Raw genomic sequence first — 14,019 nt, 5'->3', positions numbered from 1 at the left:
TAGCAAACTTAACGTCCTCTTTAACATCATATCCTTTACCTTTTGTCATTCCTGACCAATCCCAAAATCTATGACTATGCAAACCTGCTTGAGATGTACTTAAATCTATGTAGTGACTGTGTGCAGGTAAATTTGCACCTGAAATCGTTTTACTTCCACCTGTTTCCTTTGAAGAGTTTGCACAATACAAAAACCTGTCGACTATTTGAGTCCAAGTTCCAAAACCCAGAACTGTTTCTGGTCTGGTAGAGTTCATTGACGTATAAATAGAGCCTATAGGATATAGTGTTTGAAGTATTTCTGTCTTTAACGTTTGAAGCTCTGTTTTGTCAGCTTTTTTATCTAACTCATCGTTAACATATGTTTTGTCAGCTTTTTTATCTAACTCATCGTTAACATATGTTTTGTCAGCTTTCTTATCATATAAATCTTGAGCAGTGAATTTAACATTGTTTTCATCCTCCATGACATAGACATTTCTACATCTAGTGTATTTCATCGTCGTTATGTCTTCATCCGATGTTAAACCTTGTGGAAAGTTAGGAGGTTTCCAATTTAATACATCCCACCAGTTCCATCAGGTTCTTCAACCGTTCCTGCAATATTTTCTATACCAACAGTTGCGAAGAAATCGTGTGTATGTCCAACGTCACTTTTCTTGTTTAAGGTTTCTTGTAAGTTTGTAATATTTGCAATGGTATGTGTATGAGTCTTTTTAGAATATTCGTTTTCAGCTCTTGTCACTTCACTTGACATTTTATTGTCAACATATGTTTTGTCTGCTAGTTCAGGATGAGTATGTTCTTTCGTTGCATATGTTGCATCTGCTCTGTCATGTTCTTCTTGAACTTTTTCAATGACATACTCTTTGTCAGCTTTGTTGTCAACATCTGCTTTCAAAAGAAGTTCTTTTATAGGTTTCTCGTTTAAAGTTCCTTTTGTTGGATTTATACAAACAGTATGGTTCTTACTGTCTTGAAACAGAAACTCGTCTGTCAATGGGTTTATCGTCAGTTTTAAGTTTCCTTCTTTCAATGACTCAGATATCTTAGAATAGTTTGAAAAGTTTGTTGTGTTCTTATTTAGAGCTTGCACAATGAGTTGTCGGTTGTGTTGTATTTCTCTCATAGACGCTGTTTCTTTCGACATTTTTATTCTAGATAAAATATGCTTTCAATAGAAAAAGAAAATTCAAGAGTTGCTACAACTAAACCATTAGATGAACTTTTTACTAATGTCGGTCAAAAGTTTGAGACAGAGACCGTAAAGCATGAAGGCTATCGTTTTGACTACCCATTAAGATGGCTAAGAGACCCATCTGTCACAAAAGCTATTGGCTTTCGTAGAATGAAGTTTGTGTCTGTAGAAGATAAAAGTTTTCCATTTATTGTAAGGTTTCATATAGATTATATATCTGAAGGGAAACGAAAAATGTGGGAAGAAATTGAGCTAATACAAGTTGACCTTTCATCTTCTCTACAGACTGCGTTAAAAAATATAGAAGATAAAATAAATTCATGTTATGCAAAATATGCTGATGAATATGCAAATACCGAGAGCACACTTTATGTGAGAATTGTATATGACAAACAAAATTCACAAGTGTCATTTCAAATCTACGAAGACAATCCAAAGAAAGACGAACAAATATATACAGAATTCACTGCAATGTCATGGTATTATTTGCAAAGAATGTTAAATCAGAAAGTCGAACTTCCTTTAGCAAATATTTACAGTCGATATGCAAGAGATGAACCATATTTATTTAAAGATGTTTTCGACCCAGCTGCTATTATTGTTCATGCTTCATTTTCTGGCGCCCAAAACTCTTTCTTATGCTTGGCAAATGATTTTTACGAAAAACCTACAAAGTTATACGAACCACCAAGTGGAAGTATTTCAGACTTTCAAGTATGGTTTACTACAGATGGAAGAAAAAGAATAATTCCATTATACCATGCGTTTTACTTAGAACTTAGTTTCATATACAACTACTATCGAACGGTAAAAATATAATTTTTTAATACGGTTGAGGTGTTGGATTTGGTTGCCAACTAGACTGTGGTGCAGGTTCAGGCTGTTGTATAACAGGAGCTTGTTCTTCTGGTTCAGGGTCTTTAGGTATAATACCAACAAACTGACCTACTCTTTTACCAATATTTTTGACTCCGTTCCAAATTCCTCTTCCTACGGTTTTTATTCCATTCCATATACCTCTTCCAACATTTCGAAAGAAGTTTCCTATCTTACTGAAGAAACCCATTTTACTATATGTAAAAATTAATGTCCACCTAGTCTCTTACGTTTCCTGTTGAGTTCCATAGCATTCTTTAACTGGAGCTCATACATTCTGTTTCTCCTCTGGTAGAAAACATATTCTGGGTCAACTCCTGTGTTCGCGTCATCTGCATAAAGTTGTTTATATCCCACTTCAGGGTTTGTATAAAACTCTTTCCATCTCATATTTGCATACCATGGTGGCAAACCTAACGCAGCGTCATTTGACATGGCAGTTTGCATTTGTACATCTGTTGGCACTTGACCATAGTTTGCCATTGCAGTTTGTATTCTAACTTCATTTGGAATATTCTCTGGGTTTGGTTGTCCAGGTTGCTGTGCATTCGCTAAGTTCTGTGCGTCCATTTAATATTAGATAAAAATATCTCTTACGAGTACATATACTGAACATTTGCAGGCATTGGTTCATCTTCATATTCTCTGTACTTTTCTGCCACGTCAAATAAATAAATGACACAATGGAAAAAACCTAAAACAAGTAGTCCTATTTCAAACCACATTTACTTACTAATAAAATTTCTTTGTTATGACACTTTCTCCGGTTTATAGGACCTCTCTCATATTCTATCTTCTTGTCATATCTAAACTCATAGTCGTTTATATCTTCTAGCCATTTCATGACACTTTCCAAACCACTTTTATCGGATGTAAAGTAAAAGCATGGATGGTTATGTAAAACGTCTAAAGTTTCTAAAGAGTCTCTCAAAGTCCAGTCTACTTGGTATTGAAAATCCCATGTGTTATAGAACGGCGGTCCACTATAAAGAAAACATTTTCCTTGTCTTTATATTTTTCATACAACTCTGTCCAATGACATCTCACAAACTCTATACCCTCAATATATTTTTCTATGTTCTCTTTGAAAACATTTGTATAGTTAAGATATAAAACTTTTGACATAAGTGTTTCAATGTCATGAACTCTTATAGCACCACTATATAATAGTCTAGAAGATATACTATCCCAGTCAATATACTCTGCTTTTTTCAAAACCTCTCTGACAGTATTTTTCTTATCTAATGGTATACGTTCCATCTTGCCTATAGGTATCTTTTCTTTCAACTCACTCAATATTTTGTTTGTGTCTGGTATATGTTTGAGACGGTTCATATAGTTGTCGAAGTCATTGCATATAATCTTTGAGTCTGGGAATACGGTATGGCACAAATGGGATATATAGAAACTTCCACCGAACAAATCTACAAATGTTAGACCATTCGGTAGTTTCTTAAGTTCTCTCAATAGAATATCTTTACATCTACTCTTATTTCCAAAGAAGGGTAACGGTGGTTTTGTAAAATTCATTTTATATATATAATAAAAATGTTTTTTCCTGAAAAGTGACAGAAAAGTGACTGGGGCTAGAGGGCACGAAGTGCCTGGAAGCCCCAATACCCTTTTTTTTTTTTTTTTTTCTTTCATCTTCTTGGTTTCTGCAGTGACCGCTTTGTGGTTTATTCATTTAAGGGTGGCGGAAAGTGAAGTGAATAACCAAAAATAAAATGCTCATATCTCGTCATATTTTTGATATCTTTGGGTAAAAATTATATGGATACAAAACTCATTTGTAGTAGTACCCTGAAAATCCGACAATCGAAATTTTTTTCATGACCCAAAAATTGCATATTTTTCACCGCAGACACACTATGAAAATATCTTCAAAAACGAATATCACCACAATGATACCCAATACAGAGATAGTATAATATATGAATTTGGGCGCATTATAACATATTTAGGATTTCATTATCTCGTGATACAGAAGATATCTGTCCGTAAAAAATTACCATTCATATATGCATACATGTTACTTTATATTCATGATGCCAAAATAGAAAAAGCTTTTTTCACCTAAATCTGATAACAATGCTAATATGACATATTGATGAAATACTGATATTTTCTTATTTGGTCCATATAGAAGCTTTTTAGATAGATTTTATAGAATTTGAGGAAAATAAGATATAATATTTGATAAAAGCTATTATTCCAATTTTTTCACAGAATCAGCTTTGATTTAACACATATATGCATATTTCAATCTTTAGTTTATGAATATTAATGTTCTTAAGTTGGATTTCGAAAGAATTATAAAATTTGACTGAAAACTATACTTGAAGATAGTATATGGTCATTATTTGAAGATTATAGATGTTTTGATTAGTATTTCAGTAAATTCAGAAAAATGATATTTGATTTCAAATAACACAAGTGAAGATAAGAAGGAAGTTTACCAATGAATTACTATATTAATAATGAATAATTTTTTTAATAAAATTGAAGAAATAGAAAGAAATAGAAAAAAATAAAAGAAATATTAATATTGAATAATATTGTTAAGTATATTTGGTTGTATGAGTGAATTATAGTACAAATGTAAGTGAATGGTATATTGTTAGGCATAAATAAAATGAATGAATAAATTAGAATAAGTAGTTTGAAATTGGATGTGTATTTGATGTTTTGTATAATAGTGAAAAAGGGTGATAGATAATTTCTAATGAAATGAGAAAATGTGTGGTGAAAAGAATAAAATTGGAGAACTATGACCGACAAGAGTGTGTTATGCACTCTTACCGCTCTGCATATATCATTCCGGGAGACATTGCCTGTGCATGTCTCCCAGAATGATAGAAAGTTCCGCATTCATAACTTGAATGCGGAACTTTGACCGACAAGAGTGTGTTATGCACTCTTACCGCTCTGCATATATCATTCCGGGAGACATTGCCTGTGCATGTCTCCCAGAATGATAGAAAGTTCCGCATTCATAACTTGAATGCGGAACTTTGACCGACAAGAGTGTGTTATGCACTCTTACCGCTCTGCATATATCATTCCGGGAGACATTGCCTGTGCATGTCTCCCAGAATGATAGAACGTTCCGCATTCATAACTTGAATGCGGAACTTTGACCGACAAGAGTGTGTTATGCACGCTCATTTGTCATATACTATGCTTTATAGAAAACAACTTTGCATTCAATCGTTAAAATATAATTTTCCCTAATTAATATTTAAATTTTATTTTTTGTGCTTTATATAACTTATGGCGTGTACCAAACTCTTTTACAGACTCTCCTGAGCTATCCTCACATATAAACATATGATAATAACGCATACATACTCACTTCATATTCTGATCTCATGACATATTACCGCAAAAACTATAATTATACAACACACCTCATAAAGTCTCATTTTACACGTATCTACACGTTCAAAACCTATTTTTCCCGCGTAATCTGATTCTTCAGGTTCCGCTGATTCGATTTCTGCTGTCAGATCGTGAAAATATGCATTACATAACAAGTTAAACGCAAATTACTTAACAACATCATTTTTGAAAAATCCACATTTTTCAAAAAATGAATGAATTCAAAAGTTTAGATTATATCAAGTCATAACCCAATATTAATTTTGTATTTTAGTTTTTGAGATATTCATTTTATTATACGCATTATTCAGAAAATTAAATATATTTGTGAGAGAAAACGGAAGATATAATAAATATCTCCTTATCTTGGAATTGGCAATTTGAAGAAAAATAGGTTTTGAACGTGTAGATACGTGTAAAATGAGACTTTATGAGGTGTGTTGTATAATTATAGTTTTTGCGGTAATATGTCATGAGATCAGAATATGAAGTGAGTATGTATGCGTTATTATCATATGTTTATATGTGAAGATAGCTCAGGAGAGTCTGTAAAAGAGTTTGGTACACGCCATAAGTTATATAAAGCAGAAAAAAATTTTTTTAATATTGAGGTGATTTGATCATATTGATAGTGTTGTATTATAGAGTGTAATTGGGATGGAATTCTTTTTTATTTGTAATACATCTCGAGAGAGGCAACATTCGATATGAAAGTTTCCTCTGTCGAGAAACTTACTCACACCTCAAGAGATGCGAAGAACTTTTGACAGGCAAAGTGCAATATTGATAGGTGATTGCACTTTGCCTGTCACATACATCTCGACAGAGGCAACATTCGATATGAAAGTTTCCTCTGTCGAGAAACTTCCTCACACCTCAAGAGATGCGAAGAACTTTTGACAGGCAAAGTGCAATATTGATAGGTGATTGCACTTGCCTGTCACATACATCTCGACAGAGGCAACATTCGATATGAAAGTTTCCTCTGTCGAGAAACTTCCTCACACCTCAAGAGATGCGAAGAACTTTTGACAGGCAAAGTGCAATATTGATAGGTGATTGCACTTTGCCTGTCACATACATCTCGACAGAGGCAACATTCGATATGAAAGTTTCCTCTGTCGAGAAACTTCCTCACACCTCAAGAGATGCGAAGAACTTTTGACAGGCAAAGTGCAATATTGATAGGTGATTGCACTTTGCCTGTCACATACATCTCGACAGAGGCAACATTCGATATGAAAGTTTCCTCTGTCGAGAAACTTACTCACACCTCAAGAGATGCGAAGAACTTTTGACAGGCAAAGTGCAATATTGATAGGTGATTGCACTTTGCCTGTCACATACATCTCGACAGAGGCAACATTCGATATGAAAGTTTCCTCTGTCGAGAAACTTCCTCACACCTCAAGAGATGCGAAGAACTTTTGACAGGCAAAGTGCAATATTGATAGGTGATTGCACTTTGCCTGTCACATACATCTCGACAGAGGCAACATTCGATATGAAAGTTTCCTCTGTCGAGAAACTTACTCACACCTCAAGAGATGCGAAGAACTTTTGACAGGCAAAGTGCAATATTGATAGGTGATTGCACTTTGCCTGTCACATACATCTCGACAGAGGCAACATTCGATATGAAAGTTTCCTCTGTCGAGAAACTTACTCACACCTCAAGAGATGCGAAGAACTTTTGACAGGCAAAGTGCAATATTGATAGGTGATTGCACTTTGCCTGTCACATACATCTCGACAGAGGCAACATTCGATATGAAAGTTTCCTCTGTCGAGAAACTTACTCACACCTCAAGAGATGCGAAGAACTTTTGACAGGCAAAGTGCAATATTGATAGGTGATTGCACTTTGCCTGTCACATACATCTCGACAGAGGCAACATTCGATATGAAAGTTTCCTCTGTCGAGAAACTTACTCACACCTCAAGAGATGCGAAGAACTTTTGACAGGCAAAGTGCAATATTGATAGGTGATTGCACTTTGCCTGTCACATACATCTCGACAGAGGCAACATTCGATATGAAAGTTTCCTCTGTCGAGAAACTTACTCACACCTCAAGAGATGCGAAGAACTTTTGACAGGCAAAGTGCAATATTGATAGGTGATTGCACTTTGCCTGTCACATACATCTCGACAGAGGCAACATTCGATATGAAAGTTTCCTCTGTCGAGAAACTTACTCACACCTCAAGAGATGCGAAGAACTTTTGACAGGCAAAGTGCAATATTGATAGGTGATTGCACTCTGCCTGTCACATACATCTCGACAGAGGCAACATTCGATATGAAAGTTTCCTCTGTCGAGAAACTTACTCACACCTCAAGAGATGCGAAGAACTTTTGACAGGCAAAGTGCAATATTGATAGGTGATTGCACTTGCCTGTCACATACATCTCGACAGAGGCAACATTCGATATGAAAGTTTCCTCTGTCGAGAAACTTACTCACACCTCAAGAGATGCGAAGAACTTTTGACAGGCAAAGTGCAATATTGATAGGTGATTGCACTTTGCCTGTCACATACATCTCGACAGAGGCAACATTCGATATGAAAGTTTCCTCTGTCGAGAAACTTACTCACACCTCAAGAGATGCGAAGAACTTTTGACAGGCAAAGTGCAATATTGATAGGTGATTGCACTTTGCCTGTCACATACATCTCGACAGAGGCAACATTCGATATGAAAGTTTCCTCTGTCGAGAAACTTACTCACACCTCAAGAGATGCGAAGAACTTTTGACAGGCAAAGTGCAATATTGATAGGTGATTGCACTTTGCCTGTCACATACATCTCGACAGAGGCAACATTCGATATGAAAGTTTCCTCTGTCGAGAAACTTACTCACACCTCAAGAGATGCGAAGAACTTTTGACAGGCAAAGTGCAATATTGATAGGTGATTGCACTTGCCTGTCACATACATCTCGACAGAGGCAACATTCGATATGAAAGTTTCCTCTGTCGAGAAACTTCCTCACTCAAGAGATGCGAAGAACTTTTGACAGGCAAAGTGCAATATTGATAGGTGATTGCACTTTGCCTGTCACATACATCTCGACAGAGGCAACATTCGATATGAAAGTTTCCTCTGTCGAGAAACTTACTCACACCTCAAGAGATGCGAAGAACTTTTGACAGGCAAAGTGCAATATTGATAGGTGATTGCACTTTGCCTGTCACATACATCTCGACAGAGGCAACATTCGATATGAAAGTTTCCTCTGTCGAGAAACTTCTCACACCTCAAGAGATGCGAAGAACTTTTGACAGGCAAAGTGCAATATTGATAGGTGATTGCACTTTGCCTGTCACATACATCTCGACAGAGGCAACATTCGATATGAAAGTTTCCTCTGTCGAGAAACTTCCTCACACCTCAAGAGATGCGAAGAACTTTTGACAGGCAAAGTGCAATATTGATAGGTGATTGCACTTTGCCTGTCACATACATCTCGACAGAGGCAACATTCGATATGAAAGTTTCCTCTGTCGAGAAACTTCCTCACACCTCAAGAGATGCGAAGAACTTTTGACAGGCAAAGTGCAATATTGATAGGTGATTGCACTTTGCCTGTCACATACATCTCGACAGAGGCAACATTCGATATGAAAGTTTCCTCTGTCGAGAAACTTCCTCACACCTCAAGAGATGCGAAGAACTTTTGACAGGCAAAGTGCAATATTGATAGGTGATTGCACTTTGCCTGTCACATACATCTCGACAGAGGCAACATTCGATATGAAAGTTTCCTCTGTCGAGAAACTTCTCACACCTCAAGAGATGCGAAGAACTTTTGACAGGCAAAGTGCAATATTGATAGGTGATTGCACTTTGCCTGTCACATACATCTCGACAGAGGCAACATTCGATATGAAAGTTTCCTCTGTCGAGAAACTTCTCACACCTCAAGAGATGCGAAGAACTTTTGACAGGCAAAGTGCAATATTGATAGGTGATTGCACTTTGCCTGTCACATACATCTCGACAGAGGCAACATTCGATATGAAAGTTTCCTCTGTCGAGAAACTTCCTCACACCTCAAGAGATGCGAAGAACTTTTGACAGGCAAAGTGCAATATTGATAGGTGATTGCACTTTGCCTGTCACATACATCTCGACAGAGGCAACATTCGATATGAAAGTTTCCTCTGTCGAGAAACTTCTCACACCTCAAGAGATGCGAAGAACTTTTGACAGGCAAAGTGCAATATTGATAGGTGATTGCACTTTGCCTGTCACATACATCTCGACAGAGGCAACATTCGATATGAAAGTTTCCTCTGTCGAGAAACTTCCTCACACCTCAAGAGATGCGAAGAACTTTTGACAGGCAAAGTGCAATATTGATAGGTGATTGCACTTTGCCTGTCACATACATCTCGACAGAGGCAACATTCGATATGAAAGTTTCCTCTGTCGAGAAACTTCTCACACCTCAAGAGATGCGAAGAACTTTTGACAGGCAAAGTGCAATATTGATAGGTGATTGCACTTTGCCTGTCACATACATCTCGACAGAGGCAACATTCGATATGAAAGTTTCCTCTGTCGAGAAACTTCCTCACACCTCAAGAGATGCGAAGAACTTTTGACAGGCAAAGTGCAATATTGATAGGTGATTGCACTTTGCCTGTCACATACATCTCGACAGAGGCAACATTCGATATGAAAGTTTCCTCTGTCGAGAAACTTCCTCACACCTCAAGAGATGCGAAGAACTTTTGACAGGCAAAGTGCAATATTGATAGGTGATTGCACTTTGCCTGTCACATACATCTCGACAGAGGCAACATTCGATATGAAAGTTTCCTCTGTCGAGAAACTTCCTCACACCTCAAGAGATGCGAAGAACTTTTGACAGGCAAAGTGCAATATTGATAGGTGATTGCACTTTGCCTGTCACATACATCTCGACAGAGGCAACATTCGATATGAAAGTTTCCTCTGTCGAGAAACTTCCTCACACCTCAAGAGATGCGAAGAACTTTTGACAGGCAAAGTGCAATATTGATAGGTGATTGCACTTTGCCTGTCACATACATCTCGACAGAGGCAACATTCGATATGAAAGTTTCCTCTGTCGAGAAACTTCCTCACACCTCAAGAGATGCGAAGAACTTTTGACAGGCAAAGTGCAATATTGATAGGTGATTGCACTTTGCCTGTCACATACATCTCGACAGAGGCAACATTCGATATGAAAGTTTCCTCTGTCGAGAAACTTCTCACACCTCAAGAGATGCGAAGAACTTTTGACAGGCAAAGTGCAATATTGATAGGTGATTGCACTTTGCCTGTCACATACATCTCGACAGAGGCAACATTCGATATGAAAGTTTCCTCTGTCGAGAAACTTCCTCACACCTCAAGAGATGCGAAGAACTTTTGACAGGCAAAGTGCAATATTGATAGGTGATTGCACTTTGCCTGTCACATACATCTCGACAGAGGCAACATTCGATATGAAAGTTTCCTCTGTCGAGAAACTTCCTCACACCTCAAGAGATGCGAAGAACTTTTGACAGGCAAAGTGCAATATTGATAGGTGATTGCACTTTGCCTGTCACATACATCTCGACAGAGGCAACATTCGATATGAAAGTTTCCTCTGTCGAGAAACTTCCTCACACTCAAGAGCGAAGAACTTTTGACAGGCAAAGTGCAATATTGATAGGTGATTGCACTTTGCCTGTCACATACATCTCGACAGAGGCAACATTCGATATGAAAGTTTCCTCTGTCGAGAAACTTCTCACACTCAAGAGATGCGAAGAATTTTGACAGGCAAAGTGCAATATTGATAGGTGATTGCACTTTGCCTGTCACATACATCTCGACAGAGGCAACATTCGATATGAAAGTTTCTCTGTCGAGAAACTTCTCACACCTCAAGAGATGCGAAGAACTTTTGACAGGCAAAGTGCAATATTGATAGGTGATTGCACTTTGCCTGTCACATACATCTCGACAGAGGCAACATTCGATATGAAAGTTTCCTCTGTCGAGAAACTTCTCACACCTCAAGAGATGCGAAGAACTTTTGACAGGCAAAGTGCAATATTGATAGGTGATTGCACTTTGCCTGTCACATACATCTCGACAGAGGCAACATTCGATATGAAAGTTTCCTCTGTCGAGAAACTTCCTCACCCTCAAGAGATGCGAAGAACTTTTGACAGGCAAAGTGCAATATTGATAGGTGATTGCACTTTGCCTGTACATACATCTCGACAGAGGCAACATTCGATATGAAAGTTTCCTCTGTCGAGAAACTTCCTCACACCTCAAGAGATGCGAAGACTTTTGACCGGCAAAGTGCAATATTGATAGGTGATTGCACTTTGCCTGTCACATACATCTCGACAGAGGCAACATTCGATATGAAAGTTTCTCTGTCGAGAAACTTCTCACACTCAAGAGATGCGAAGAACTTTTGACAGGCAAAGTGCAATATTGATAGTGATTGCACTTTGCCTGTCACATACATCTCGACAGAGCAACATTCGATATGAAAGTTTCCTCTGTCGAGAAACTTCCTCACACCTCAAGAGATGCGAAGAACTTTTGACAGGCAAAGTGCAATATTGATAGGTGATTGCACTTTGCCTGTCACATACATCTCGACAGAGGCAACATTCGATATGAAAGTTTCTCTGTCGAGAAACTTCTCACACCTCAAGAGATGCGAAGAACTTTTGACAGGCAAAGTGCAATATTGATAGGTGATTGCACTTTGCCTGTCACATACATCTCGACAGGGCAACATTCGATATGAAAGTTTCCTCTGTCGAGAAACTTCCTCAACCTCAAGAGATGCGAAGAACTTTTGACAGGCAAAGTGCAATATTGATAGGTGATTGCACTTTGCCTGTCACATACATCTCGACAGAGGCAACATTCGATATGAAAGTTTCCTCTGTCGAGAAACTTCCTCACACTCTCAAGAGATGCGAAGAATTTTGACAGGCAAAGTGCAATATGATAGGTGATTGCACTTGCTGTCACATATCTCGACAGAGGCAACATTCGATATGAAAGTTTCCTCTGTCGAGAAACTTCCTCACACCTCAAGAATGCGAAGAAACTTTTGACAGCAAAGTGCAATATTGATAGGTGATTGCACTTTGCCTGTCACATACATCTCGACAGAGGCAACATTCGATATGAAAGTTTCCTCTGTCGAGAAACTTCCTCACACCTCAAGAGATGCGAAGAACTTTTGACAGGCAAAGTGCAATATTGATAGGTGATTGCACTTTGCCTGTCACATACATCTCGACAGAGGCAACATTCGATATGAAAGTTTCCTCTGTCGAGAAACTTCCTCACACCTCAAGAGATGCGAAGAACTTTTGACAGGCAAAGTGCAATATTGATAGGTGATTGCACTTTGCCTGTCACATACATCTCGACAGAGGCAACATTCGATATGAAAGTTTCCTCTGTCGAGAAACTTCCTCACACCTCAAGAGATGCGAAGAACTTTTGACAGGCAAAGTGCAATATTGATAGGTGATTGCACTTTGCCTGTCACATACATCTCGACAGAGGCAACATTCGATATGAAAGTTTCCTCTGTCGAGAAACTTCCTCACACCTCAAGAGATGCGAAGAACTTTTGACAGGCAAAGTGCAATATTGATAGGTGATTGCACTTTGCCTGTCACATACATCTCGACAGAGGCAACATTCGATATGAAAGTTTCCTCTGTCGAGAAACTTCCTCACACCTCAAGAGATGCGAAGAACTTTTGACAGGCAAAGTGCAATATTGATAGGTGATTGCACTTTGCCTGTCACATACATCTCGACAGAGGCAACATTCGATATGAAAGTTTCCTCTGTCGAGAAACTTCCTCACACCTCAAGAGATGCGAAGAACTTTTGACAGGCAAAGTGCAATATTGATAGGTGATTGCACTTTGCCTGTCACATACATCTCGACAGAGGCAACATTCGATATGAAAGTTTCCTCTGTCGAGAAACTTCCTCACACCTCAAGAGATGCGAAGAACTTTTGACAGGCAAAGTGCAATATTGATAGGTGATTGCACTTTGCCTGTCACATACATCTCGACAGAGGCAACATTCGATATGAAAGTTTCCTCTGTCGAGAAACTTCCTCACACCTCAAGAGATGCGAAGAACTTTTGACAGGCAAAGTGCAATATTGATAGGTGATTGCACTTTGCCTGTCACATACATCTCGACAGAGGCAACATTCGATATGAAAGTTTCCTCTGTCGAGAAACTTCCTCACACCTCAAGAGATGCGAAGAACTTTTGACAGGCAAAGTGCAATATTGATAGGTGATTGCACTTTGCCTGTCACATACATCTCGACAGAGGCAACATTCGATATGAAAGTTTCCTCTGTCGAGAAACTTCCTCACACCTCAAGAGATGCGAAGAACTTTTGACAGGCAAAGTGCAATATTGATAGGTGATTGCACTTTGCCTGTCACATACATCTCGACAGAGGCAACATTCGATATGAAAGTTTCCTCTGTCGAGAAACTTCCTCACACCTCAAGAGATGCGAAG

General features: G+C 38.2%; 6 protein-coding genes across 6 annotated transcripts, besides 1 other annotated feature; 4 read left to right on the top strand and 2 right to left on the bottom strand.

The window, feature by feature from the left end:
• Positions 1 to 1,029: part of a mobile genetic element that runs on past the window's edge.
• Positions 1,030 to 1,167: 138 nt separating this feature from the next.
• On the top strand, positions 1,168 to 1,573 carry TVAGG3_0505500 (uncharacterized protein; the record flags this gene model as incomplete). The annotated part of the gene is made up of 1 exon (XM_051236767.1): positions 1,168 to 1,573. A coding segment is annotated over one exon (406 nt), but the record flags the coding sequence as incomplete, so codon positions are not given.
• A 447-nt stretch (positions 1,574 to 2,020) lies between these two features.
• TVAGG3_0505490 (serine threonine-protein phosphatase family) lies at positions 2,021 to 2,263 on the bottom strand (the record flags this gene model as incomplete). Its single annotated transcript, XM_051236766.1, has 1 exon — positions 2,021 to 2,263. The coding sequence occupies one exon, from the start codon at positions 2,261 to 2,263 to the stop codon at positions 2,021 to 2,023; it is 243 nt and encodes an 80-aa protein (XP_051094590.1).
• Positions 2,264 to 2,280: 17 nt separating this feature from the next.
• On the bottom strand, positions 2,281 to 2,643 carry TVAGG3_0505480 (uncharacterized protein; the record flags this gene model as incomplete). Its single annotated transcript, XM_051236765.1, has 1 exon — positions 2,281 to 2,643. The coding sequence occupies one exon, from the start codon at positions 2,641 to 2,643 to the stop codon at positions 2,281 to 2,283; it is 363 nt and encodes a 120-aa protein (XP_051094589.1).
• A 5,949-nt stretch (positions 2,644 to 8,592) lies between these two features.
• TVAGG3_0505470 (uncharacterized protein) lies at positions 8,593 to 8,874 on the top strand (the record flags this gene model as incomplete). Its single annotated transcript, XM_051236764.1, has 1 exon — positions 8,593 to 8,874. One exon carries the CDS (start codon positions 8,593 to 8,595, stop codon positions 8,872 to 8,874), a length of 282 nt encoding a protein of 93 aa, XP_051094588.1.
• A 249-nt stretch (positions 8,875 to 9,123) lies between these two features.
• TVAGG3_0505460 (uncharacterized protein) lies at positions 9,124 to 9,537 on the top strand (the record flags this gene model as incomplete). The annotated part of the gene is made up of 1 exon (XM_051236763.1): positions 9,124 to 9,537. The coding sequence occupies one exon, from the start codon at positions 9,124 to 9,126 to the stop codon at positions 9,535 to 9,537; it is 414 nt and encodes a 137-aa protein (XP_051094587.1).
• Positions 9,538 to 9,785: 248 nt separating this feature from the next.
• TVAGG3_0505450 (uncharacterized protein) lies at positions 9,786 to 10,067 on the top strand (the record flags this gene model as incomplete). Its single annotated transcript, XM_051236762.1, has 1 exon — positions 9,786 to 10,067. One exon carries the CDS (start codon positions 9,786 to 9,788, stop codon positions 10,065 to 10,067), a length of 282 nt encoding a protein of 93 aa, XP_051094586.1.
• Positions 10,068 to 14,019: the final 3,952 nt, after the last annotated feature.

This window comes from Trichomonas vaginalis, chromosome II (assembly GCF_026262505.1).
Source record: "Trichomonas vaginalis G3 chromosome II, whole genome shotgun sequence".
NCBI classification, from domain to species: Eukaryota; Parabasalia; order Trichomonadida; family Trichomonadidae; genus Trichomonas; species Trichomonas vaginalis.
Note: the sequence above shows the minus strand (reverse complement) of the source record. Positions and strands in the feature narration are given on the sequence as shown.